Source organism: Fusarium falciforme, chromosome 2, assembly GCF_026873545.1.
Source record: "Fusarium falciforme chromosome 2, complete sequence".
NCBI lineage: Eukaryota > Fungi > Ascomycota > Sordariomycetes > Hypocreales > Nectriaceae > Fusarium > Fusarium falciforme.
Window position 1 is genome coordinate 2,989,658 of NC_070545.1, and position 25,615 is coordinate 3,015,272.

The 25,615-nt window shown below is 53.9% G+C and overlaps 8 protein-coding genes across 8 annotated transcripts; 4 read left to right on the forward strand and 4 right to left on the reverse strand.

Moving 5' to 3' along the window:
• Positions 1-382: 382 nt before the first annotated feature.
• On the forward strand, positions 383-1,412 carry NCS54_00286000 (RRM domain-containing protein; the record flags this gene model as incomplete). Its single annotated transcript, XM_053148448.1, has 2 exons — positions 383-438; positions 497-1,412. The coding sequence occupies 2 exons, from the start codon at positions 383-385 to the stop codon at positions 1,410-1,412; spliced, it is 972 nt and encodes a 323-aa protein (XP_053004423.1).
• A 162-nt stretch (positions 1,413-1,574) lies between these two features.
• Positions 1,575-2,877, reverse strand: NCS54_00286100 (Hypothetical protein; the record flags this gene model as incomplete). The annotated part of the gene is made up of 4 exons (XM_053148449.1): positions 1,575-2,474; positions 2,522-2,619; positions 2,673-2,711; positions 2,769-2,877. 4 exons carry the CDS (start codon positions 2,875-2,877, stop codon positions 1,575-1,577), a joined length of 1,146 nt encoding a protein of 381 aa, XP_053004424.1.
• Positions 2,878-4,253: 1,376 nt separating this feature from the next.
• On the forward strand, positions 4,254-6,628 carry NCS54_00286200 (Hypothetical protein; the record flags this gene model as incomplete). Its single annotated transcript, XM_053148450.1, has 3 exons — positions 4,254-4,498; positions 4,551-4,804; positions 4,860-6,628. 3 exons carry the CDS (start codon positions 4,254-4,256, stop codon positions 6,626-6,628), a joined length of 2,268 nt encoding a protein of 755 aa, XP_053004425.1.
• A 501-nt stretch (positions 6,629-7,129) lies between these two features.
• On the forward strand, positions 7,130-8,862 carry NCS54_00286300 (Septin-type G domain-containing protein; the record flags this gene model as incomplete). The annotated part of the gene is made up of 7 exons (XM_053148451.1): positions 7,130-7,285; positions 7,433-7,508; positions 7,597-7,713; positions 7,769-7,856; positions 7,907-8,044; positions 8,094-8,561; positions 8,613-8,862. The coding sequence occupies exons 1-7, from the start codon at positions 7,271-7,273 to the stop codon at positions 8,860-8,862; spliced, it is 1,152 nt and encodes a 383-aa protein (XP_053004426.1). The 5' UTR covers positions 7,130-7,270.
• A 921-nt stretch (positions 8,863-9,783) lies between these two features.
• NCS54_00286400 (Hypothetical protein) lies at positions 9,784-10,719 on the reverse strand (the record flags this gene model as incomplete). Its single annotated transcript, XM_053148452.1, has 3 exons — positions 9,784-10,275; positions 10,325-10,498; positions 10,558-10,719. 3 exons carry the CDS (start codon positions 10,717-10,719, stop codon positions 9,784-9,786), a joined length of 828 nt encoding a protein of 275 aa, XP_053004427.1.
• Positions 10,720-14,357: 3,638 nt separating this feature from the next.
• Positions 14,358-16,493, forward strand: NCS54_00286500 (TLC domain-containing protein; the record flags this gene model as incomplete). The annotated part of the gene is made up of 4 exons (XM_053148453.1): positions 14,358-14,772; positions 15,178-15,491; positions 15,542-15,829; positions 15,882-16,493. 4 exons carry the CDS (start codon positions 14,358-14,360, stop codon positions 16,491-16,493), a joined length of 1,629 nt encoding a protein of 542 aa, XP_053004428.1.
• A 676-nt stretch (positions 16,494-17,169) lies between these two features.
• NCS54_00286600 (Hypothetical protein) lies at positions 17,170-19,124 on the reverse strand (the record flags this gene model as incomplete). The annotated part of the gene is made up of 2 exons (XM_053148454.1): positions 17,170-18,945; positions 18,996-19,124. 2 exons carry the CDS (start codon positions 19,122-19,124, stop codon positions 17,170-17,172), a joined length of 1,905 nt encoding a protein of 634 aa, XP_053004429.1.
• A 1,165-nt stretch (positions 19,125-20,289) lies between these two features.
• Positions 20,290-21,520, reverse strand: NCS54_00286700 (Hypothetical protein; the record flags this gene model as incomplete). Its single annotated transcript, XM_053148455.1, has 2 exons — positions 20,290-20,399; positions 20,449-21,520. The coding sequence occupies 2 exons, from the start codon at positions 21,518-21,520 to the stop codon at positions 20,290-20,292; spliced, it is 1,182 nt and encodes a 393-aa protein (XP_053004430.1).
• Positions 21,521-25,615: the final 4,095 nt, after the last annotated feature.

Here is a 25,615-nt window from a genome sequence, read left to right on the forward strand (position 1 = left end):
GGTAGGTAAACGACGGGTATCTCGTCTTCCAAGGTCACAAATTCGATGGTCGTTTCTGATGGTCTCGTCGACCGCCGTCTTGATCGAAAAGCCCAGGAACGTGGCCAGGGTTGCCAGGTCCCCCATTCAACAACGGGATAACCTACGGGGGGGACCGTTTTAGCGTCGGTCCGGAAATTGTCCCGCAAAAAGGAACGGCACTGCGCGGTCAGGTTGCAGCGGTCTGTAGGTACAGGTACAGGTTAGCGCACGGACGCTTGAAGCTTCAGTGCCTTGCAGCGCATTCTGCTTCTGACGTTGCTGCATCTCAGCCTCGTGACTTTGCATCAACACTTTTTATACCTTGACGACTTGGGCTGTGTATGGAACAGCTTGTCCCAAGATGAATCAGATTCGCGCGATCCAGGCGCTCAACAAGAAGGAGATCGAAAACGGAATGTGAGTCCCCCAACTTACTTGAAGAAGCTACATAGAATACTGACGATGACGCGCTCAGCACTCCAGAAGGTTCCTGGCATACCGACTATCGCGATACTGCCTACATCTACTTTGGCGGCCTACCCTACGAACTATCCGAAGGCGATGTCGTAACAATCTTCTCCCAGTTTGGAGAGCCCGTCTTTCTCAAACTCGTCCGCGACAAAGAAACGGGCAAGTCCAAGGGCTTTGGATGGCTCAAATATGAGGATCAACGAAGCACCGATCTAGCAGTCGACAACCTTGGCGGAGCGGAAATTGGTGGTCGCCTCGTCCGTGTGGATCATGCACGGTACAAGGCTCGAGACGATGAAGACCCAGAAGAGTTCAAGGTCGGCTGGGAGGACATGATGAAGCGTGAGGGACAGGCCTTATCGGAAGACGAGAGCAGCGAGGAGGAGCAGAGACGACCTATGCTGCCCGAGGAGAGAGAACTGGCGCTGCTCATGCAGGAACATGACGATGACGATCCTATGAAGGGATTTCTGATCGAAGAGAAGAAGAAGGAGGTCGAAGAGGCCCGGCGCAAGGCCGACAAGAAGGACCGGAAACACAAGCACAGACATCATCGATCGCACCGATCAAGGAGGGACGATAGCAGGGAAGACAAACATCGCAGATCGCGCCGGGATGAGACTCCCGTAGAAGGAGACGAACGTCGCCACGAGAAAGAGTCGCGAAGACACAAAGATCGAGATGACGACCGTGACCGGCGACGGGATAGAGACAGGAGAAGGGACAGAGACGATGAAGACGGCGAACGGGATCGGGATCGCAGGAGAGACCGAGACCGAGATCGAGACCGTGAGCACAGGAGACGTGACCGAGACGAGCATGACGAGTCACGGCATAGGCGATATAGGGACGAAGACGACAAGGACAGGAAACCGAGAAGACGCAGTAGAAGTCGGTCGCCACGACGGCGCGATGATTAGCGCAAGTGTTGGAAGCGCACTCATAATCTAAAATCGAAATACACACCCTGAATCAAAAAGAACCGTGCCTATTCTGAACCCCAAAGAACGCCCATCCAGATTCGCCCAGCAATATCATTCGTGCCTTCATCCCTATTAACCTGATCATGGCCTCAGCTTTGCTCAACTGTTGCCCAGATATCGTTTCCAGCCTTCCCTCACGCAGTGTCGCTTGCCGTCTTCGCCATTTACAATGACAAACTTCTCCCATCGTGCGTCGTGTCCTGCTCCGATCACCACCAAGCTATCCTCGCCGATCCAGCCAATCACGCCCTTTGGTGGTTGCGACGTGCCAAGTACAAGACCTTCAGAGAAGGGGATGCCTCCTATCATCGTCTCATCGCCGGCCTCGAAAGGCGCTGATGTGAAGGAGTAGACATCTGAAAAGACTCGAGGCATCAGAGGGATCTTGCTGAGAATTCCCCACTTCCCCGTGCCGTCTCCAGGGTCCGACCCAGAACCACCAAGCTGCTGGCTCCGGTTCATGGCCGGCCGTCGTGGATGGGCAACGTCGAAGATGTGAAGTGTGGACTTGTCCGAAGTGCAGGCAAGCATGGTGTTGCAGGGCGAGAAAGCAAGGGAGAAGATAGTGGCTGGGTCGATGCCACGGCGTAGCTCGGCGAGCCTGGCACAGTTGCTTGTCGAATAGACGCGGATAAGGGTGCCCATCTCACTGGCGCTGGCAAGAAGCTCACCATCTGGGCTCAAAGTAATGGCCTTGAGAGCTGAGGAATGCGCGGGAATGATACTGACGTTGCCAGTCGCCAGCTCGATGAGCATGATCTGGCCGGGTGTTCGGCCAGGGAAGGCGAGCTTCTTTTCAGAGAGACAGCAGAGTCCGAGAAGGTTATCGGCAGTTTCATAGACATGGAGGAGATCTGGAGGCTTGGCGAATGAGTAGACGCGGACGCTGTTCTGAAGGACGACGGCGATGCGCTCTCGGCCAAGTTGGACGCCTCGGACAGACGTCAAGGCTGTGATCTCCAGGGCCACCTTTCCCTTCATATCATCCCATATTATAGCCTGAAAGCCAGTCAGTAAAGGCTCTCAGCATCTCAGAAGCGACCGACCTTGTTCATGGCGAACTTGGGATTCCTGCCTCCGCCGACGAGAGCGAGATAGTTGGTCATGCCCATCATCTGGACAAGGCCAATGCCGGCGTTGAAATCTGTGCGACGGTGAGCCCCTGCGGTGGTGAGACGCGATCCTAGACAGACGTACCTCTCGAGGCCTTGAGGAGACATGACTTTGTGTGAAAGACTAGGAAATGCCTGTCAGTGAGACCCTCCCCATATTGTCTGCAGCTGTGTGGCTTACTGCAGATGCCCGAGTCAAGACCGGCAGCGAAGCAGCTCGCGTCGTTGTTAAACGAGACCGAGAGGACGGCCTCTGGGGTGGAGACCTCTATCGGCGGCCGTACATTCATCTTGTCTTGTATGCTTCTATATGACGTTGAGTCTGGTGGTGTGCTCGTAGGTATATCCGATTAACCGTGAGAGCCTGAGAGGGGTAAGAGGCGGAGGGAGATGATGCGTGGTTTGATGCCCACGACGGGTTATGTTGGAATCAAGGAATAAAAGAAGGAGCGCTAGGTAGTGATTTAAGTATCACGAGTGCGACAACATCTCGAAGTTTGTCTGGCAACGGAGATATAAGGCGTTATGACACCTGGGGGGGGCTCCTGTTCGGCGCAGGTTGCGTTGCAGATCCACCTGTTTGGTACCTGCACGGTGGAGGTTTGTATGAATTAGAGTGGGCGACGGCGGCGCTCAAACGAAGTCAGATGATTAGATAGATAAAAGAGATGCAGAAACAAGGTGCTGTCTCTCTATGCAAGAAAGCTCCAGTCTAAGCAAGGCTGCGGGTGTCTGTCTCTATTGTAAGAGAGGCTTTGTTTGGACGGGACTGTTTCATCCATCCACTGGACAACTCACATTCGCGGGCGGCATCACGGTGTGAAACGTGAGCCGTAATGGAGCTGGGGGGACCCACCTATTTAGGGGCACAGCCACAGGATCCGTCAAGCCACATAACGTTGTTGTATCCTATCGTATCAAGCCACACTTAAACCACCTCCCTTCCCGCATTGCACTTTCACGTCCATGGCTGAGCGTTGGTCAACTCGATCGACATCGTACAGGCGGGATCTTTCAGTTCCATCAGGATCAAGGGGCCAACATGTAAGCTCGAGCTGCTGCCAAGCCTGGGGCCTTGAGGATGGACGGCTTCTGCCCAATGCAGGCCTTTGCTCCTTGTTTGTGGCTTCTGCGCCTCGACAATGGCTGAAAATCCTCCCAAGCCTGATTTTCATTTTCCTTTTCCGTTTCTCTTTTACTATCCAAGTAGCCCAGCCCCCGATAATTTATTCTTTTTTCTCCTCTGTTCACTCTCATTTCACAAAGTCGATTGTATCTTTGTCCGTTAACAGCCAAGAAACCGCCGCAACCTTCTTCTGTCAGGATGACCTCCAACGTTACGAAGGAAGTTGCCAAGGCGGTCAAACACTGGGGACTTTCCTGTCTCGATAGTGGCCGTTTCTACATCTGCGAGAATGTAGAGCAAGAGTTCGTGGGCTGCTGTACCAGTGACCCTTGCGCCAAGGGTAAAGGTGTGTGTCCCGACAAAGACCTTCGCGCAGCGACTTTCGACAAAAACCTTTACGTAGAGATACCCCCGCAAGATTGCGGCTCGATAGGAGGTACCGATTCTTATTATACCTGCGCGTTCACGGATCCACCCTTCATAGGATGCTGCGAGGACAATGCCTGTGCATCAGGATGTCCGCGAGCGAGGCTGATCCCGATGTCCTTGAGCGAGGACCCCGTGAACCGCTACTCTCTGATATATCCTGAATCGTCCGGTGAGGCACTCAACGCTACGACCGTTTCGATCCCGAGGCCATCTTTGACATCTGTGCTGGAGTCCTCCAAGGACCAGGGCAGCGACCAGAACCAGGCCAAGCACTCAATGGGGGCTGGTGCAGTAGCTGGCATTTGTCTTGCCGCTGTTGTTGCTGTTCTCCTCCTCGGCGCCTTTTGGAGATACTGGTAGCACCTGATGCTTTCCCCACGACAAAACCCCGGCGCTGACACCAGACAGGCACGCAAAGAGGCGTAGACGGACTATCTCTAGCTCACGGCAGTCATCTCAACTGACCTACGCGCCGGTTCTTGACGACTCGTCTGCGCAAGATACTGAGGAGAGGCCCAAGCATGAAGTGGAAGTCAATCCCATCGCCGAAGTACATACCGAGCGACGCCTGCTCCCTGGAAGGCTGCATCCTCTCGGCGTTACTTGGCTTCTAGGCTGGGCCTGGGACATCATTCTGACCTTTGTACCTACCTGCTTCATTGGTCAGTTACCATTTCCCAGCTCTCAAAGGCTATGCCAAACTAACCTACTACTTAGCTCTCGCTCTTGTTTCCGTCCATTTAGACGAACAGCCATTATCCGACTTTGGAGAAAGGGTCGTCGAATTGACTCGCCTGAGCCCTACAATATACCCAATACTGTTCGCTGCTGTTTCTAGCCGTTTCTACAAGGCCCTTTCCCGGTGGTGCCTGGAGAGGCCGAATGGCATTGGGCTGACAACGTTGGAGCAGATATTTGGGAGCCAGAGCTTTGCTGCGGCCGTGGAGAGAGTCTTTTTCGTCCGGACCCAGGTTATCATTGGCTCAGGGATTTTATTGATCTGGGCAATGTCTCCTCTCGGAGGACAAAGCGCTTCCAGACTACTCGCTCCTGGGAATAGCACGACCACATCAACCATCGTTGTCTATTTCTCCGACCCCGGCTCCCAATTCTTTTCGTTTCCTGATTTGCTCTCGTTCAGAGGCAAAAGGCGCAGCATCACAGCCCTGTACTCGTCAACCTTGATGTCCTCTCAGCAGCAGAAGGGGTCAACAAGAGATCTCTGGGAGCTGCCAAAGATCCCACAGTGGTCTCCTGAGAGGAAGATTGATGAGTGGTATGATGTGGAAGATGATGCCTTTACTCGTGGCGGTAGCCATTATGCGTCCCTATTGGGGATCAAGATCCAAGGCCTTGACTCCTCAAGCGCCGATCAGCAATACGATTTCACTGTCAATTCGTCCTACATGGACTTGAAATGCGTCTACGCCGGAAGACGAGACAGTGAAGACAGGATTAGTGAACCTTTCTCGATTGAAACGAAGACTCCCTGGGGGAATACCCTCGCTCCAGAGGCATGGGCGAGATGGAAGAGTCGTGACGATCTTCCACCCCTCCAGACCTATACTAGCGTTGGCGAGGAACCTGCAGATGGAGGAGAGACCTCTTCGTTTTACCCCATGGTAAACTGCACTATGCAGACCATCACCGTTGAAACAGGCATACGCTGCGGCCCGCGACCACTGGCAACAAGCTGCTCCGCACGGCGTCAACGTCGCGTAAAGGGTAACCATGACCCGAACAGGCCCCCAGAACCTATCCTGAGCAACGCTTTACTTCTAAATGGGGTCATGGACTTCTGGCCCCAGGCGGTCGGGGGAGAGGAAACGGACGAGGCTCTAGCATCGCCAACGGAGAATTATATCATGGGGGATCCGCATCCCTTCGCGGGCCAGCCATACCGAGAGTGGACGCCAGAAGATCTCTCTATCTTCCCTGACGTATTCTCTCGGCGCTTCACGACAGCCTTTAACACATATTGGGATGCCGCTTTGAACCCCTCTAGCCACACCAATGTCATGTTTACATCGATCCCGGCCTTTAATATTCTCAGTTTGGGTGAAGGCGGAAACAACGTCCAACCTTTCATGAATTCCACCAGCGGCACAAGAACTGCAGTTCATCCTGTCTACAAGGCAAACCGGCTCTGGGTTGCTATCTTGCTTGCCACAACGACACTCCTGCAACTCTTGGCCCTTCTGGGACTCGTCTTACAGTTCTTCATCCATGGGCCAGATGTGCTAGGATTTGCAAGCTCTTTAACACGAGATAACCCATACGTGCCTCTAGCTCCCGGTGGGTCAAGTCTTGATGGCCCAGACAGAGCAAGGAAGCTGCGAGATCTGCGACTCCAACTCACGGATGTGCGGCCTGAGAGCGAAACGGGATATATCGCGGTACGAGCGGTGCCGTCAGCTCAGGATGAGAACGAGCAAGAATCCAAGATGGAGTGGAGGCCACTTGACCGGAAGAAGCTGTATGCTTGAAGGGCAGAGGGGTATGAATCAGTAAAGAAGGGTTAGTGTCCATGGCCATTTCAGTTTGTTCGTCGTGCTTGGAAAGTGTCTACGTTGTAGGTGAAAAGAGCAGAAAAAACACATCTTCATCAGTCGTTTTATTTCAGGAGCCGGTAGTTAATCATATTGATGAAACCTTGCGATGCTGTCAAATGGCAGTAAACATCACGTGATGAAACAGAGCAACCAAGCGCCACACGACTTTGCTCATGTGGGTCCCGCTAAAGTGGTCCCTTGAGTTGGCGGGAAGGCGGTCTGGCTTGATTGACAGGGCGTCGAGACGTGTTGTGGAGGGTGCTCCTTCCCTGTGGACGCTGTGGTACTGGCACTTCCCCTGAATCCCAGCCCAAGCCAGGGCAGGAGCGATTGGCCAGGTGCGAAATTGCCCATGCCCCTTGAGCGACCAAGTCTCAACCTGACCCGTATCCTCCTCTCCTTGCTCCTAGCCTCCTTTAACATTTTCCCCTTGGTTTCCCCAAGTTTCCACTTCAAACAACCACCCAAAACGCCTGTCTTCCCTCTCGACAAGAGCCCGTTGCTCGACGTTTGGTGCCTCCGACCCGTTCCTGCCGTTACCGTTCAGCTTCATCGTCTCCGAAAACCGTCGCCGAGATGTCGTCCATGGGCGTACGTGCAATCCAATCCCCCCTCGGCCCCGTTTGCTCCATGGGCCGGCCGATAGAGCTTCCGTCACCGCATCATACCTGCAATGGACACCTCACGCGCGCGTCGCCACATTCTGCTTGCACATAGCTGACTCTTGCTTCCCCATAGAAGATGATTCGCCGAAAGAAGAATGTCAAGAAGGGTATTCAGTTTTGTCTGATGGTCTGCGGTGCTTCAGGCACTGGTACGTGGCCCCTGGCGAGACACGCTGCGACAACAGCTCCCGCGGTCTCGTCGCGACCCAAACCGTTCACCAAGCTCACCGTATGCAGGCCGTACCACCTTTGTCAACACCCTCTGTGGAAAGAGCGTGTTGGACCACAAGGAGTCCGACGATGCTGGCAGCGCGCACGTTGAGGACGGCGTCAAGATCAAGCCCATCACTGTTGGTGCGTCTAGTGAACCCCTATACAGCTTGCGCATGCATTACTGACATCGCTCCAGAGCTCGAGCTTGACGAGGAGGGCACCCGCATCTCTCTGACCATTGTTGATACCCCCGGCTTCGGCGACCAGATCGACAACGAGGCCAGGTGAGCTCACCTAGCAACCGACCCCTATACTCCCCGCTAACCCATCCTAGCTTCTCAGAGATCGTCGGCTACCTCGAGAGGCAATACGACGACATTCTTGCCGAGGAGTCCCGTATCAAGCGTAACCCTCGCTTCAGGGACAACCGAGTCCATGCTATGCTCTACTTCATCACCCCCACTGGCCATGGGTATGTGCTTACACGCCCCAGTCTCTATGATTCTTGCTCATATCAATAGTCTCCGAGAACTCGACATCGAGCTCATGAAGCGCCTTGCCCCCCGTGTCAACGTCATCCCCGTCATTGGTCGCGCCGATTCGCTCACCCCCGCTGAGCTCGCCGAGTCCAAGAAGCTGGTTATGGAGGACATTGAGCACTACCGCATCCCTGTCTACAACTTCCCCTACGATATCGAGGAGGATGACGAGGACACCGTCGAGGAGAACGCTGAGCTTCGTGGACTCATGCCTTTCGCCATTGTTGGTTCCGAGGAGGTTGTTGAGATTGGTGGCCGCAAGGTTCGCGCCCGCCACTACCCCTGGGGTGTTGTCGAGGTCGACAACCCTCGTCACTCCGACTTCCTGGCCATTCGATCTGCGCTTCTCCACAGCCACCTGGCTGATCTCAAGGAAATCACCCACGACTTCCTGTACGAGAACTACCGTACCGAGAAGCTGTCTAAGAGCGTCGAGGGCGCTGCCGGAAAGTGAGTTTTGACATGATCCTGCTTAACATATTCACTGCTAACTGCTTCCAGCGCTGACAGCTCAATGAACCCCGAGGACCTTGCCTCGCAGTCCGTCCGCCTCAAGGAGGAGCAGCTCCGACGAGAGGAGGAGAAGCTGCGCGAGATCGAGCTCAAGGTGCAGCGCGAGATCAACGAGAAGCGACAGGAGCTGCTGGCCCGCGAGTCCCAGCTCCGCGAGATCGAGGCGCGCATGCAACGAGAGGCGGCTGCTCAGGCCTCCGGCACGCCCGAGCCCAACGGCGAGGAGCCTACCAACTAGACCTACTGGGTCTTTTCGCGGTGCTTCAAAAATGCGACGTTGGACTATTGTCGATTGCTGGCGTTGGTTTTCCTCTCCCACGACTAAAGAGAAAGATGAGAATATTCCCCCTGCTGCTGCTGCTGCAAAACTGAGTTGTCGTTTTGTTTTTCTTTTTCATCACCGCCCTGCTGCACCGGAGAGCTAGCTACGATTCTCGAGGCGACGGTAGAGATACCACATAACCTGAGGGGGCGTTTCCGTGGAAGCCAGACGGCGGGCGGGCGGCCGCTTGCGTGTAGAGGCATTCTTTGAGGGAGGGCCATTCATTCGTGGCTGTTGTGGGATGCAGCTGGGCGAGGAGTGTGTGTGGTGTGTCTTGAGGGATGAAGAGGGCCAAGCATGGCAATGCAGTTGATTGGCGAGAAGGGCGTATCGCCTGTATGACGATGCCTGCCCTCTGGCCATTTTGTGGTCATGTTAGACTTGTATTGGACGTGTATTGGTATCCATTCTGGACGACACATCCTTGATTGTTTCCTTTTTCTAGTGGCCTTCTAATGCTGATATCAAATACATTCAATATTTCTTGTACTGGCGAAACTCGTTCACGCATGGTTGTTCCATAAATGAGATGTCAACTATCGATTGACTATTGGTCTACGCTAGTTGCAAAGGGATTAACCAACCAGCGGTTGATACATAGGAGAAACAAGGAAAACCAATTAACTTATCCTCCAATAAACGCCAATGCCCAAGGTCTTAGTCTTGACAACTTCCTATGCACAAACAACGAGAGACATTTTGATGAGACACGAGTCGAAACACAATCACTACACAGTAAGAAAAAGAACAGGAATCAATGATCCCACCGCTGATCGAGTCTCATTGCTGAGCCTCCACGTTTACACTTTCGTCAGAATTCTGTCAAGTCAGCCAGATTTAGTTGTTAGACTGGCTGTTGAGAATGCGCAGAATGGCGAGGAAGAGGTTGATGATGTCCAGGTACAGGCTGATAGCAGCGGCAATCTCCTCCTCGACATGGTGATGACGGAGAACGAGCTGGGTGTCGACGAGGATGTAGCCGCTAAAGATGAGAGCCGCAAGACCACCGTAGATGAGCTCACCGGTGGAGCTGTAGGGGAAGAACATGGCCATGAAGCCAAAGATGATGAGACCCCAGAGAGCACCGAAGAGGTAGGGCATCCATGAGGTGAAGTCGTACTTTGTCTGGCAGGCGAAGAGAGTGAGGAAGACGAAGATGCCGGCGGTCAGGACGACGGCGTTAAGAACGATGGACGTCTTGTAAAAGGACACGATGACGGAGATGGTGTAGGCCTCGGCGAGAGTGAACAGAGAGAGGAAGAGAAGGTTGGTCGGGTAGGACTTGCGCTTCCAGTAGGTCAGGCCCATGAAGATCATGGCACCGAAGAGCTGTAACTGTGTTAGTAATTCAATCTGTCATTCTCGAAGAGGGACCTACCGAAGCCCAGACGACGCCGGGGTGGCCCTGGATCCATTCCTTGTAGCCAGAGCTGAAGAAGGTGAGGGAGCTCACACCGGCGGTGGCGAGGAGCTGGACGGTGAGGATGGTGTAGACCTTGCGGACGAACTGGTTGCGGATGTCGACGGTAGCTTCGGCCACGGAGCCGCCAAACTGTCATGATGTTAGCATCGTTACTCTCAACTCTGGAGCTTAGCAGAGATATATCGTACCTTGAAGTCATCGGGAAGGTTGTCCTCGCTATCGCGGGGCGCACCAAAGAGACCCTGCGTCTCATCGCGAGAGGCCGAACCCTCGGCGTAGGCGGGGGGAGCGTGGGTGTAGTCGTCGGGGTCGCTCTGAGGCGCGGGCTGGTACTTTGTCGAGGAGGCCATCTTGACGACGACGCGTTTGACGATGATCGCGAGGTAACAGAGAGATGTCGGGAGGAGTTCGTGCAGTATGGATAAGGCTGCGAGGGATGTTTCGATGGAAGGGTGGTGACGACGGTTTGTCGATGATGCGAGGCCGAGGGAGGACGTCGGGGAGGTCATGTGGGGGAACTGTCCGACGAGTGTGGCGCTAGGCAACGTGATTGTGTGATTGGCTAGGGGGCGCAGGTGTGGCGTCAGCTTGGCATGGATGGAGGGTGCCTTTCCAAATCCGTCATCAGCGCTTTATATGAGCTCAAGAGTAGAGAGTAAGGGGTTAAGGCACTCGCTATAAGGGCCATTACTTTTAGAGGACAATAGTCTTTCATGTTCATTCAATGAACACCTCCATACACCTTGGCTCGCCGATGTGGCTTCCTTCACCCATACTGACATCAGGCATACTTAAGGCTAATAGATACTGAGTGCGTACAGCCAAACATGACCGCCTGGGCTTCAACAAGGCAAACTTCTGGCCAATAATGCGACGACTCTTGAACGTGGCTGAGTCTCTCAGCTTCTCGTCTTGATATGTTGGACCATACGGTCATAGTTTGGTAGTTTGTTCTAACCTATTGTCCAGTTCAATATGCTGTTGGCAGCTCAAAGGAAATCCGAGACAATGCCATTGTCCAGTTCAACAAGAACACAGCTTACAAAGAAGTTGTTTCATTGAAACTGAGCTTCAACTGTGGCCCGCTCCTTCGTCCTGACTTGCAAGATCCCATTATGGATCCATCTTCTGGTTGCTGAGTGCTTCTCGGATGTGTAATCTAGTACCGAGAAGTAGCCTTGAGTGATTGGAGGTTGATAGGAAGATCTCACATCCACCGGCATTTAAACCTCAAGCATAACGTGAGAAATAAGAAGATAAAAGATAATTATGGCATCTACTCCACAGAATGCAAAGCTATTGGGACTATCAAGCGCCTTGGCGACGTAAATATTATCCACGATTGCGGGGCTGGAGGAGCAAGGCGGCGGGCTGTTTTCGTATGGCGGCTTCTGCGAAGCATGTCACAGCTAAGCTAACCCGAGTGGAGAAGCGCTCCGCTGGAGTGCAGGTGATGTGCGCAAGCCAGAGCCAAGCTCAAGTGTTTATTTTTCGAGATTGGGTACAGTAGAGGCAAGATGGGATTGGCAGGGGGGTCAGAGACGAATAAGAGGTCGGCAGCAAATGCGAATAAGAGAAGAGCCGCCCGGGCACAGACACGGACAACCGAGATCAAAAGGCGACGGCGGCGGCGGGGAGGACGGAGCTGATCCATCATCCATGGCGGTGCGCGGGGTTTCCAGTTTCAAGCATGAATTGCGCGAGCTGGGGGTGGAAGGGAACGGAGACGGGGACGGGGGCTAGACAGGGAACGCGCAAAGCGCTTCCTTCACTGTTGCTTTTAGACGACTAACATGGCGTACAGTATGCGAGGCAGTGGCGCGTGGATGCAGGCAACGATAACCGGAGATGCTGGGACTTTGGTCGAGAGGAGGGGCAAGACATCAGGTTGCGGAGCTGGCCGTCTCGAGTTGAAAAGACGGTGGAGGAGGTTTTGGTTTCGATGGTGGATCGGGGTGTTTGAGGCTCGGGGTTGCGGATAGACTACCTACATACCTGCCTTGGATAGGCACCTACATCTAATACAATATTTACAAGGGCCGTGATAAATTGAGTCAAGCTTGGAACGTGGCCACCTTGGATGGTTGTACTCAGCAGTATCACGAGCGCAACAGACAAGGCAAGGTCAAATCACACTCACCTCGTCACATTTGTGTGTACCGAGGTTGCAGACAGTCCATCACGTCGAATTGGCCAATAAAACAGCCGGAGATGATCAGCCCGTTGCTGGCTCACCAGCTACAGGCTGATAAAGTGGCCATAACAGAGATGGCCGGGGGGGAATATCAAACTCTGGGCCCTGCTTTTTTTTTTTCTGTTGACCTGGACCCTTGTCCACCCGAAGGCGGCATTTCGCTTCCTAGGAACCAGGTGTGCACAGGATCAAATCTAGGCTTATCTGCCAGAATCAGACGAGAATGACATCTTTGTTCCCGGCACTGAGAAAAAATTATGCAGAAAAACAACACGATTTTTCTTTTTTTCCCTTTTGTGTAAGCAAGCATTGGGGTTGAAGGAGCAAGGTTTCGGGAGCAAGCCGCCACCAAGGCACATCAGATCAATTGACAGCTTTGTCTCTTTTGAAAAGGGGGTGAGCAAAAGATCTACAGTGACAATAAATAGCCTAGGGGAATTGGATGGGTGCTAATATGCTAAGCTTAAGAGGAACCAGAGGGTGAATGATTTCTGAGGTGAGGGGCAAGGGGGGGGATGAGAAGAAAAGGGGACCAAGCTTCTTCTCTTTTTCTTGCTTCTTTGCTTGGGATGATCTGCCCTTTTCCTTTTGGGCTCCTCAACGGAATGAAAGCTTTGGGCAACCGGTGGCTGGACGGGATGGGCCCTAAAACCCCCCTCCCCTCCCCTGGAGCTAGAGAGTCTGGGTCCAGGGCTCGAGAACGAGAACATCTAGAATCTCAAGAGGCTTCGTGTCTTTTCTTCCATGGAACGAGAGTCAATGCATGCGGTTGTGCATCTGTTGTTTCCATCTGGCTGATGAGGACATCTCTGATGGAGGGGTGATGCACCTCTGTCTCCATTACCCCCGCAGGCGGCTTTATTGACTTGTCCGTCCCATCATGATGCATCTGCCGCGAGAACAGCCATCCATTCCCGTCAGCTGGGATGACACGGCCAGGCCCACAGGATATGGCCGTTATTCATAGTAAATGGATACCAAGTAACCAATTGGGTCCTCTGCAGTCCTTCTCTGCGCGTCCCGGGGCAATGAAAAGAGGCCACACATTCATATCATGATGGACGTCGAGCACATCAGAGCTGCACCCGCGCACTGTTGCTCACCGCCTTGGATGGGGGAAATGCCCGTTGTGGGGCTCCCTCTCTCCCTCAACAGTGCCCACCAACCCTTACCCCCCAGTGGGCGCCCCCCCCGCTAGCTGGCCCCCTACGCGGCTTGGCGCTGGATTGGATCTCTGTTTAGAGCCAAGGAAGCCAATTCATCTCCATCCATCGAGTGGAGAGGTCCAGTTCAAAATTGATCGGGTTCCCGTTTCTTCTGCCTTGCCTTTGTTCGAGTCCCGTCCCTCTTCTCCCCTCCTTCTACCTGTCCTGTACCGGTTGACGACTTGTTCCACCGTCGTCTTCTTTCGCTGCATCTCATCCCAAGTCTTTGCTTGTTTGGTAAAGCGCTGGGTTGTATATCACTACGACAGACTCCGTAGCCGATCTGGTCTTTTCTTGCGGAAGCGACACCTCGCTGTATCTTTTCGCCGGACGCCAAAAGATACGATACGCAGACACCAGCAGTCGACTCTCTGTCCTCTATCATCCTGCATCTTGTGGCCTCTACTTTTTCCCCAACTCGTGGATCCAGGACCCTCCCTCGCTGGCTCTCCTTCCACCCGCCCGCCTATCAGCCACAGCGCCTCCCCCCCTTCTTTCGCAGGCCAAGACAAGACACCGCACTCAGACGAAGGACGATAAGCACGAAGACATCAACGGAAACACCATCACAGAAATCAGAAGCTCAACCATGAGCGACACAAGCTATCCTGCGCCGTCGCAGGTCGACGACAAGACCACCATCGCCGCCCCTCTTCCCCCACCCCAACCTTTCACCAGCGAAAGCTCAATTGCAGATGCAACGGTGTCTTTACAAGATTCGCCAGCTCCAACGGCTCAACAAGCTCAGCAGCAGCAGCCCGTCCCCGAGACTCTCGAATCGAAACCGGCGCCGAACCCCAAGACAGCCAATGGCTTCGCCAAAGCATCAACTTCGTCTGCCCCCGCGCGGACACGGCTCAAGAGGGACAACAGCACCCCCAACATGAACGGGCCCCTCTACATGCAGACCTCGGGCAACAAGACGGTGCTCGTCCGTCGACTCAAGCGCAAGGAGGAGAGCACCTGGAAGCACCTGGCCCGCTGGTTTGTCGAGAACCAGATTGGTATGTCCTCGCCTCTGATTGAACCAGCCTCCCCTTTTCCCTTCCCGATGAAAATCTCATCCATCCATCAATGTCGGAGGAACCTGGTCCATCTTGTGGGGTGGATGGACAGATCCCGGTCAATTGGATTGGCCTGGTCTTGAATTGAATTGGGTGTCGCACTTGGAGAGGCACCCCGCGTGGCACGGCATCCCTACCATTTCCGCTCCAGCCTCAAGGGTCCAGCTTGGAGCGCTATCCAATGCCGCCGCCCCTTGGGTGACAGGCCCCCTAGCTTGGAGTGGGCGTCGGTGCCTCTGCGTGTGCGTCCGTGTGTCGTTCGGTTCGGCAAACATGGATGGATTTGACCTTCTCGCCTTGATTGTGCATATGGAGCTCAAGCTGACTGACTGTTTCTGTTGATAGGCCTTTCGTTCAATCTCCTCGCCCTCATTTTCCTCGCCCAGACCTTTATCCCCAAGGCCCGGGAACACACGTACAAGTTCTTCAACCTCAGCTACTACAACCCCAAATCAGGCCAGTACCGCATCGGATTCGATGATGCCTACTTCATTGCCTTTTGCATCATCCTCTTTACCGGCCTCCGCGCCGGCATCATGGAGCACGTCCTGGCCCCCATTGGTAGACTCCAGGGGATCACCAGCCGCAAGTCCTTGACTCGCTTCAGCGAGCAGGCTTGGCTTATGGTGTACTACACTGTCTTTTGGCCCTGGGGAGTGGTGAGTTTGACCCGATTACATTTGCTGGAGCCATCTTCTGACTTGCTCAGTACATCTACTGCACTTCGCCTCACTACATGAGCATGAAGAACCTCTGGACCGACTGGCCCAACCGCGAGCTCGATGGCCTCATGAAGGGTTACCTCCTGTGCCAGTGGGCTTTCTGGCTGCAGCAGATGATTGTCATTAACATTGAGGAGCGTCGCAAGGATCACTGGCAGATGTTTACTCACCACATTGTCACGACTGCGCTCATCTACTCGTGCTACGCCTACCACCACACCCGCGTCGGCAACTTTATCCTCGTTATTATGGATGTTGTTGACCTGTTTCTGCCTGTGAGTATCCCTTGCTAGGTGACTGTTCTGATCTCTTGCTGACACACTCTAGCTTGCCAAGTGCCTCAAGTACAGCGGCTTCACCAAGCTCTGCGATGTCATGTTTGGACTGTTTGTGGTTTCGTGGTTCATTGCCCGCCACGTCCTCTACATCATGGTCTGCTGGTCCATCTACAGCGATGTTCCCCAGATCATGCCAGTTGGCTGCTTCAAGGGCACCAACGACAACCTGATTGGCCCCATCGATCCTCCGGCCGGCTATTCATACCTGCTCGACCCCTTCCTCAAGCCCGACGGCCTTGTCTGCTACAACGAGACCATTCAGTGGGCTTTCCTCGCTCCCCTCCTCTTCCTCCAGGTCATCACCATTGGATGGTTCACCATGATCGTCCGTGTCATCATCAAGGTCCTCAAGGGAGGTGATGCCGAGGATGTGCGAAGCGACGACGAGGGTGGTGATGAGGAAGAGGAGGAGGATGAGTTTGTGTACGAGGAGGCTCAGCCCCTCGAGGAGGAGGTTGGCGTCGAGGAGCTCGACCTCAGGAACTGGGAGCGCCGATCTGGCGTTAGGAAGCAAGCTAGCAGCTCCGGAGTCAGTCTACCCGGCCACAGCGATCGCAAGGAGTTGCTGGGACGTATCGGTTGCGAGAAGCAAGTCGACTAGACAACGAACGAACGAAATCGGGATGGGAGTTTAACGAGTTCACGTCACGTTTTCCTCACTAAACTGCACTGCACACACACATTGGGGCGATGCTCGCCATCTTTGGTCTATTTAGGCCTACATTCTGGCCTTCCTTTTTCCTCCTTGACCATGACGAACGAACGGATTGCTTGAGCTAGACAAGAGCGAGGGAGAAACAGTTGGGGTCAGGAACCTCGCTACCTACTGCATCAGGAACTCTACCCAGAGAGAGATTTGTGGAGAGAGAGGCAGAGAAGAGAGACGGCCGCCATAGATGATGATGATTGCTGCTACTAGCAAAGGCAAAGAGAAAAGTTTGCTTGCTTGTTGACATTTTTGAGGGAATAGATGGAGATTTAAACGTCTCTCTACAATGATGCTTTTTTTGGTTGGGCTCTCACAGACAGACAGACATGAACTTGGATTGGAGTGGTTTTTGTACATGTCGTCTTCTTTTTTTGACACTCAGGGATGATGACTTATACTGGAAATGATACCTCTGACAACGCTACTCGTTGAATTTCGTTACGCAATGACTGATTATTGAAGCAACGTTTAATGCAATGACTCGTCTCTAGGACACGTGATGTTTCTGATGCTTCTTCCTCGACTTGACTGGTTCATAATGTGATTCAGGGGTTTGGTAGACTCCTTTTCACTCTGCCTTCTTCTCCTCTTCAGCGCCTAGCAGCTCTCTCGCATACTCCCTCAGCTTAAACTTCTGTACCTTTCCACTGGCCGTCTTGGGATACTCGTCGATCCAAAAGACGTACTTGGGCGCAAGGTGCTTGGATAGCTTCGTGGCGACCCATGCCCTGAGACCGTCTCTGGTCAAGACACCCTCTTCGACGGGGGCACTAGCTTCTGCATGGTCGGCTGGCGTCCATCCTGTAGCTGGTATAACGAAAGCTGCGACGGCTTCACCGTATCGATCGTCGGGAACGCCTACAACGCTGGCCTCGCGAACACCCTCGTGAGAGAGGAGGCAGTCCTCAACTTCGAGGGGGTGAATGTTTTCTCCTCCGCGGATGATAAGATCCTTGATACGCCCCGTGATGCGCACATATCCATCGGCATCCATCTCAGCCTCATCTCCAGAATACATCCAAATCTTGCCATCACCAGGATCCGGCTTGCGCACCTCGGCCGTCCGCTTCTCGTCGCCGTAGTACCCCTTCATGACGAGGTACCCAGCCGCCGCAAGCTCTCCTCGTGAACCTATAGGTACAATCTGGCTGTGATCGTGAGGATCGACAATCTTGAGACCAGTGTGTGGCATGACTCGGCCGACGGACGATGTGCGCTTCTCGAAGGGGTCAGACGGGCTTGTCATGCAGCTCACGGGTGCCGTCTCTGTCATGCCGTAGCAGATGACGAGATCTTCCAAACCGAGGGTGTTGTAGAGGGTTCGCATAAGGGACTCGGGGACACTGCTTCCCGCAACGATGCCCTTGCGCAGACTCTTGGGAGCGTGGGGGACGACGTCGCCGCGGTGGAGAGACTCGAGGACGGCGACGAGCATCGTATTGACACCGTAGAGGCCTGTGGCATCGTGATCGACACACATTCGCAGTGTTGCGTCTGGATCAAACGCCGGGCTGGGGAAGAGAATGGCGGCGCCTGTTGTTGCTGTCGCCATGTAGCCCAACACGCAGCCGAAGCAGTGAAATAAAGGAGGAGGCACGACGATGAGGTCTCCGGGGACGAGACCCATGCGGTCGGCGATGAAGGCACCGTTGTTGAGGATAGCACGGTGCGAGAGCATGGCCGCCTTGGGGAGTGAGGTTGTACCGGATGTGAACTGGATGTTGATAGTATCGTTAGGATCCAGGGGCGAGCTCGGCGTAACTGGCTTCACCGAGCCATCGAGGAGAGACGAGTAAGGGGTGAGAGCTCTGCTCGCCTTGAGGTCGAACTTGACGCCTGGATGGCTCTTGAGGTTATCAACGACCACCACCTTTCGCAGTGAGGGTACTGCCTCGCTCTGGATGGTAGAAGACTGAAGATCACCCACGACGCTCTGGAGGAGATGCTCATTGCAACGGCCCTTGCCAGGTTTATAGGCAAGATCCGTCACAGCACCCATGACGAGCGTCTCAACAGCAAGATGCTTCAGCGCGGCAACAACCTGACGCTCATTGAAGCCTGGGTTCAGCGGCACAAGAATGGCGCCGAGCTTGAAGCACGCATACGTGAGAGCAGCGAACTCAGGTCCGTTGCCGAGGGAGATGGCGACTCGATCGCCCTTTTTCACGCCGAGAGAGGCCAGCGAGTGAGCCAAGCCATTGGAGAGCGAGTCCAGAGCATAGTAAGTGAGAGTTGACTCAATCGCCGCTGGAGATGGCGATCGAGCGATGACAGCTTCACGGTCGCCGTGAGCAGAGACGATTGAAGCAAAGTGCTCCGGGATGGTGCCATTGTAGAGCACAGGCTGCAACTATCAGCATTCGTGTAAAACCTCGTGAGTAAAGGCCATCTCACCTCTTCAGATCCCCATCGAATACTCAATCCAGACGTAGCAAGCGTCCTCTTCTGGCACAAGCTCGTCGCCAACCTCCTGGGCATGGGCGACCTCCCCAGACACCGCCGTATCAAGCTCTGCATCATCATGGCAGCAGCTGCATCCAACCGAGACAGTTGTGTTGTGCTTTGTTGAGTATTAGCGATGTGAAGCGATCTCTTAACGATGACGGGGTGGTATACAGCTTGTCCTACTCGAATTGATCCAAGATGAACAAAGCCACACAAGCGATGATAGTCATCCGGTGATCGCCTCGGCTATCCTCGCTCAAGCTTGCTTCTCCTCCTGCTCCTCTCTCCTCCCTCCCTCTCCACAGCGGCAAGGCGAGCCGGGAACAACCATGGAACCCCTCAGCGGTACAAGTCGAGCGAGATGCACCAATGAAGGGCCGTTGAAGCCCGTTGAGGCCGCTAAGAAACCTGGGGAAATGCGGGGTTTGGCCGCCAGCTCCATCCAAGGTCCAGCTCGAGGAATGCTTACTCCGTCTTTGGGCGCTGATATGACGGAGGCGTCTTGCGCTAGCAACGCCAAGTTACGTCGTCAGACAGAGAACTCGATTGTCTTGTTGGCATCTCGAGAGTCCTCGTGAGATCACCCCAATCAGCTTACTTGTTGTTGAGCCCCCACAGTATCCAAGCAACCCCATCTCCCTACCCATTGCCCATCCAACACTCGACCAAAATTGGAACCGTACATTGCTTGTAGCCGTCTTATTGATGAGGTATCTCTTGGACACTATCGTCGTCAAAGTCGTCTCGACAAGGCATTGCCGTCTGCTCTAACCTCTATAGGCAGCAAACGGAGCCCATCATCGGCGTGACGAGTCCTATCCCGTTTCACTACCCCTGTCTCCCAGCTCTGACTCCGAGCAACTCCTTCTCCTTCAACACCATAGGGCATCATAGTACTCTTGATACAGACAGTCCAATCAGCAAGAAAAAAAAGAGATCAAAAACCAGAATCTATCCCAAAGCAAAACCACTCTCCCCTTGCAATGCCCTCGGACCAAACAAAGTCTAATACCATTCCCCAGATTTTTTTTAACGTCTCCTTCGCCATGCAACAGCCAAGGTCTATTCTCTTAGTCCTCGACTAAAAAGCACACATGATGCGGAAACCAGCCCCAAGATGGACACCAACCGGCGTCATTAGAAAAGAGTAGCAGCGGAAATATAGGTTCGAGAAGCTTATCTTGAAAGTCGTTTCGAAACATTAGGTTATCGTTGGTTATGGTTCATCGTCCGGAGTATACTGTTATTGCGCAGGCGCTTGTTGTTGCTGCTGCTGTTGTTGCTGCGGCTGCTGCTCTCCGCCGTCCTCCTTCTGCTCACCCATGTGTCGCTCGCTCTCGGGTTTCCAGGTTCCTGCCAAGCAGTTAGTATCAATTGTTCCCTCAGAGTCAGATCAACTTACCCTCAAAATCGTGCTTGACAAAAGCCATGGGGTCGTCAGGCTCCTTTGCCCCCATCTGTCCCACTCCTGGCGAGAAGCTTGTGATGGGCAACACAACCACATCTCCCACGCGCTTGCTCGTCTCCATACCGGTAAAGTTCTTGTAGTCAATCACTCCCTTGCTTCGCGACAGGTCAAAGAATCGCTCGTCGTTAAAGTACTCCATGACGGCATCTGTCCACACAGCTGGTCCCGTGAATTCGACAACGTCGTGATCGACCAGCTTGTCCAGCTTGCCCTGGCGCTTCATGCTGAGTGTCTGCTTGGTGATCCGTGTAATGATGTCGCGAAGTACGGGGTGTCCAGGCTTGCTCTGGATCGTCCACTGGCAGAACTGGATGCGACGGCTGTACCACTGAGCCCAGTCAGGGCGATCAGGGTCGGCTTCGATACCAATGACCAGGCCAATTGTCTCGCGTGGGATTTTTTCGGGCAACCATCTAACAGAGCTCTGGATGGCATACGTGTCAATATCCGTGTAGATACCACCGCGGGCGTAGAGAATCAGGTAACGGAAGAAGTCGGCCCTGAGGACGGGTAAGGGAAGGGATCGATAGGCGTCGATGACTTCGGGGACAGTGGCGTAGAGTAGGCGAATCAAGTTGACGGCCACGTCGTCTGTGATGACCTCGTGAACAAAACCTGGATGCTCGGCGGTCCAAGAATCATGTTGGTCCTTGAACTGGAAGTCGGCCTGGTCAGGGCTCTGCTTCCACGTCTGCCAGATGTAGGCCGGAAATTTGGTCTCGACGTCGTAGGGGTATGCGTAGGCGAGCTTTTCGTATGTCGACATGCCAGACATGTCAATGCGAGGACGCGTGCGACGCTCCTTCACCTCCATCTCTTTGGGCTTCTCGGGGGGTGGTGACACGGGGTCAGGATTCGAGGCAGGAGGAGCCTTGGTGCCGGTATTAGCAGCGGCAGCATCTTTGGCGGCTGGGACGCTGGGTGTCGACTGGTGCGATCGCGACAGTAGGAAGAAGACTGTGAGGATAAAGACCGCAGCCACGATGGCGCGGCGAGAGTTGATCATGGCGGCGAGATTGTCGTTTCGTCGAGAATGTGCAAGATCGTTTTCGCTCGAATATTTGCTGGTAAGGAGCGAAAGTGCCCAGGCAAGGGGGTAGGGGTGCGCAGAGAAAAGCTCAAGAAACGAGGGACTGGGCTATACCGGCATGGAGAAAGCGAGCGTATCCAGGCGAAAGCTGGTGGTGACAACAGACACAATGGCAAAAGCAGAAAATGCTGCACAACGAGGAGACGTGTCGCTCGTCCCAAGAATTTGATCGCGTCGGTCAGCGCTCCCGTCAGGTCGAGGCGGGCGAGCGAGGGATGAATTGCAGGCCAGGGGATCCGCAATTGGAGACGAGTGGACCTCGAACCGCTGTAGAGAAGCTGCTCCTACTGCAGCGGCCACGGACCCTGGGCTAAAAAAGAACAGCGACTGGCCCTCGCAGGTGGCGTCCTCGCAAGGCGGAGCTGCCGAGACGTTGGAAGGTCGCCGGAGCCAATCAGCGGGAGCTAAGCGACAGATGCAGTGAGAGATGCGATTGTGCGCCTGTCGTTATCTGGCCATTGATTCGTATAGATTCGTATAGGCTGAGCGGCGGAGGATAGGTAGTAGGTCGATGTTGATGAAACTGGGAGGATTGAAGTTGGAGATGGAGGAGGAAGAGGAGGAATTTTTTGAAAGAGACAGACCCAAGCCTCAAGACAATACGTGGAACGCCGACAGATCCTGACTCGATACGGAGGAAGGAACGGAGGACGGAGTACGCGGCCTCTCATAAAGCTCCAGCTCCAGTGTCAGGGAAGTCACGGCGCGGAGGCAAAGGAGAAGGGCCCGGGGGTAGGATGGGACGGCACGGGAAAGTTACGATTGATGGAAGGGACAATGATGGCCCGCTTACGGGCACTTTGACAGCAGGTACCCTTGAAAGGGAGATACCCCTGAGAAAGGACCCAAGACGGTGACCTGAATTTCAGGGAGTGCTAGGGCAGCTTCAGCAGGCTGTACTGTAAGGAGAAGCGCTCCAGCGGCCTCACGTCAGAAAAGAGGCGCTCTCTGGCGGCAACAGACGTGGAACAGCGGCAAATTTAGCGGTAGGGCGCTGTAGCACATGCAGCCACAGGGGGCGCGGCATCACTTCCTGGGAAACACGGCAACGACGCCTCTTTTTGTGACTGACAAGATGCAGGATATCAGGTAAAAATGTCCCGGAGCCAAGCAAAAAAGGGAGATTGGTCGCAAGAGGTGAACATGATGAAGAGACATTGTGCGTCAACCGTCTCCCCGGGGGAAAAGCCACATCTCTGTTAATTCCAGCCCGGATATCTCTCATCTCAATCTCCCTCAACTGAAGGTGACACCGGCCGCGACAATGGTGCAATGGAGTTGAGGTGTAGATCTTGCGCTAGACTCGAGACTTTTTGCCCTCACCGAACCCCTTGAACTGGCAATAACAAGGCAAATTACAGTAAATTCTGCATCCTGGACTGTGCACCCGAGAGCGAGTGTTGGTCCGGAAGCAGGTAAGAGGGCAACTCGTATTGCGGGTTTTCCTTGATACGAATATTCGTCTCGGTTACGAAGCATTGGATAAGAAGCCGTAACCGGATACTCAGCGTCCGTTTTCGAACTCGATTGACAAAAAAGCAAGCAAACGATTGAGCTGGATAAGCATTTCTCAGCTATCACGTTGGAGAGTCAGTTTATGGACATGGGGGGATCCTTGCTCGATTCCGTGGTAGAGCATTTTTGTTTCAGCGTCGACGGATGCCGCGTCTCAAGACGTGATTTTGTTGCAACAGACTCCGGTTGATGGTTCGCGATGGATACCAGATTACGTGTCGGCAACTTTGAACGATATCATCAAAGTGACTGATGAGAGCGGATCTTGTCGTGGGGACGTCAGAGAAAAAAGGGGTCCGTGATGCCCCTGAATTATGGCCGACGAATAGCGAGCCCCTTTGGACATGCTCTCAGTAGCTTGCCTTTTGGACTCTTTTCATCCATCACTTCGAGAAACTGTTACCGATCTGGTGTCGCCGCAACGAGTTGCGATGCAGTTTGCGTTTCGCAAATGTTTACACACGACAGATCTCCCCGTCCGCCAAGTCTCAAGTGCCGAGTTTGTCGAGTACCGGGCTTTCCCTTCATTCCCTCGACCCATGTCTCACCGTTGAGCAAGTGAAACCCATGAGGCTCTATCAGAGACAGCTTCGTTGACTGGAATTCTTCCAAGAAACAACTCCCTTCAGTCTGGTGCCGACGGGCCGTTGCCAAGTCTATCGAGGTTGGACTCTGGGGTATGATGCGTTGTCGATGGACAAGTTGTCTGGATATCAGATTCCATCTTTTTCTTGGCGGCTTTCTTGCCCTGATTAGGAATCCAGCTGAGGTCTGACACAAGAGTCCATCGTGTCTTGTGCCCAGGTGTCTCCGCTGCCATACGCACTCCCTCTGGTCAGCTCGGACTCGAACTCGTTCGCACTTACATAGTCATTCATGATTAGATTATACAAAACTTACAAGTTGAAGTGTCGATGACAAAGACCAGGCTGACGAAACTCCGCGGGTCGGTGCTTGCTCAGCAAGCCCACGAATTCAAGACTCTTGAACGCTTTGGCCATGGCCCCTGTCACTCCCATCCACTTCGACTAGCCTCGGCTGACCTCCATCTGGCGCCCTTCAACTTGTCGTCCAAGACGTCAAATCGACAAGGAGATCACTGCAGGGCGGAAAAAAGTTGCCATCGAGTTGCCGGAATCGGTTTATTCTAGGACATGCCCACCCTTGCCCAGGCGTCCAGCGCGCTGTGACGCCCTTTTTAGTCACCCGGTTGTCAAAAGTGTGTCCTGTGGCGATTGGACTGCTTCGTAAAGGAAGCCCTATCGTTCGCTCGCTTGACCGAGGTCACTTGTAGAATACGCCCAGAGCCTTTTCTTTTTGTCGGAACCGAGGTCTTTTGATTCCGGATGTACAACAACGCCCTGCGATAACAAGAAACGTGGGGATAGCGCCCTATTTCGAGAATCTAGCTACGCCGTCCTTGCTGGCGATCATGGTCCAAAAAGGAGGGAAAGGTCTTGTGGAGGGTCGAAAAGTCTTGGCAAGAGGGTGATCATAATGAGCTGCTAGATCTTCCAATATCCCCCCCCCGGCATCACCATGTGATGCTGTGCAATCATGCCGAGCTGATTGCCTGCAGGATCGAGCAGAGCAAAGGGGGTGAGGAGGGCATGGAGGGTGAGAGCTACGTTGATGCGTGCTACAGCACCTCGTGTACAGAAAACAAGCAACAAGCCACAGATCCCCTCGGGAAGCGAGTGTCTCCCCGGAAAAGGTCTACAGTACAAAAACCCCCAGTGATGATGGGTGCCAACGAGTGCCCCTAACGTTAGCAGCTGCATCCATCTCCAGTTGGAGTGTCATGTTAACCCCCAATTTGTCAGCCCCGGAAGCTTTCCACGGATATTTTCGTGGCGCGCGCGCCTTACACAGAGCAAGACTCCGTCAGCGCGGACATTGCTCGCGTCCCGCTCATGGAGCCAGACGGGACGGTGAGACCTAGGGAATCGGGGCTCGGTGACATTATCGAGTTTCTCAACTATTCCTGTCGGTAATACAAACATACCTAATCTTGGCAAGAGAGCGAGAGCGAAATACAATCTTGATAATACTTGCCACACACACACGGGCTCGGCGGCTCAAGATTGTCCGAGGATGCCGAAAGGTGAGGGAGCCCCGCTTCATCAGCGGACTTAAGCCCTGTAACTCCCAAGAGTTGCAGTAGGAGCTGCAATTACAGCTACAGCCCACTAAGCATAGACTTTTGTGCAGGGCCGGTTTAAACTGAAGAGGGGATAGGATTTCGGAAATAGTTGTACTTCTGTAGCACTCCATCTCCAGATTTGTCTGTAAGCTGCGATGGATCTGGAATGGAATTACAAACACGCACACACAACCCCCCTCCCCCGGCGTCCGCATCCTCGGGTCCCTGACGGGCCCCGCCCCGATCGGCGATTAACCCACTGTTTCGTCCGGGGCTCGTCCTCTAAAACCCGCGCGGATATGGGCTCGAACAGGAGCAGCGAGCGCCGGAGAGGTGCTGCCCTTTATTGCTTA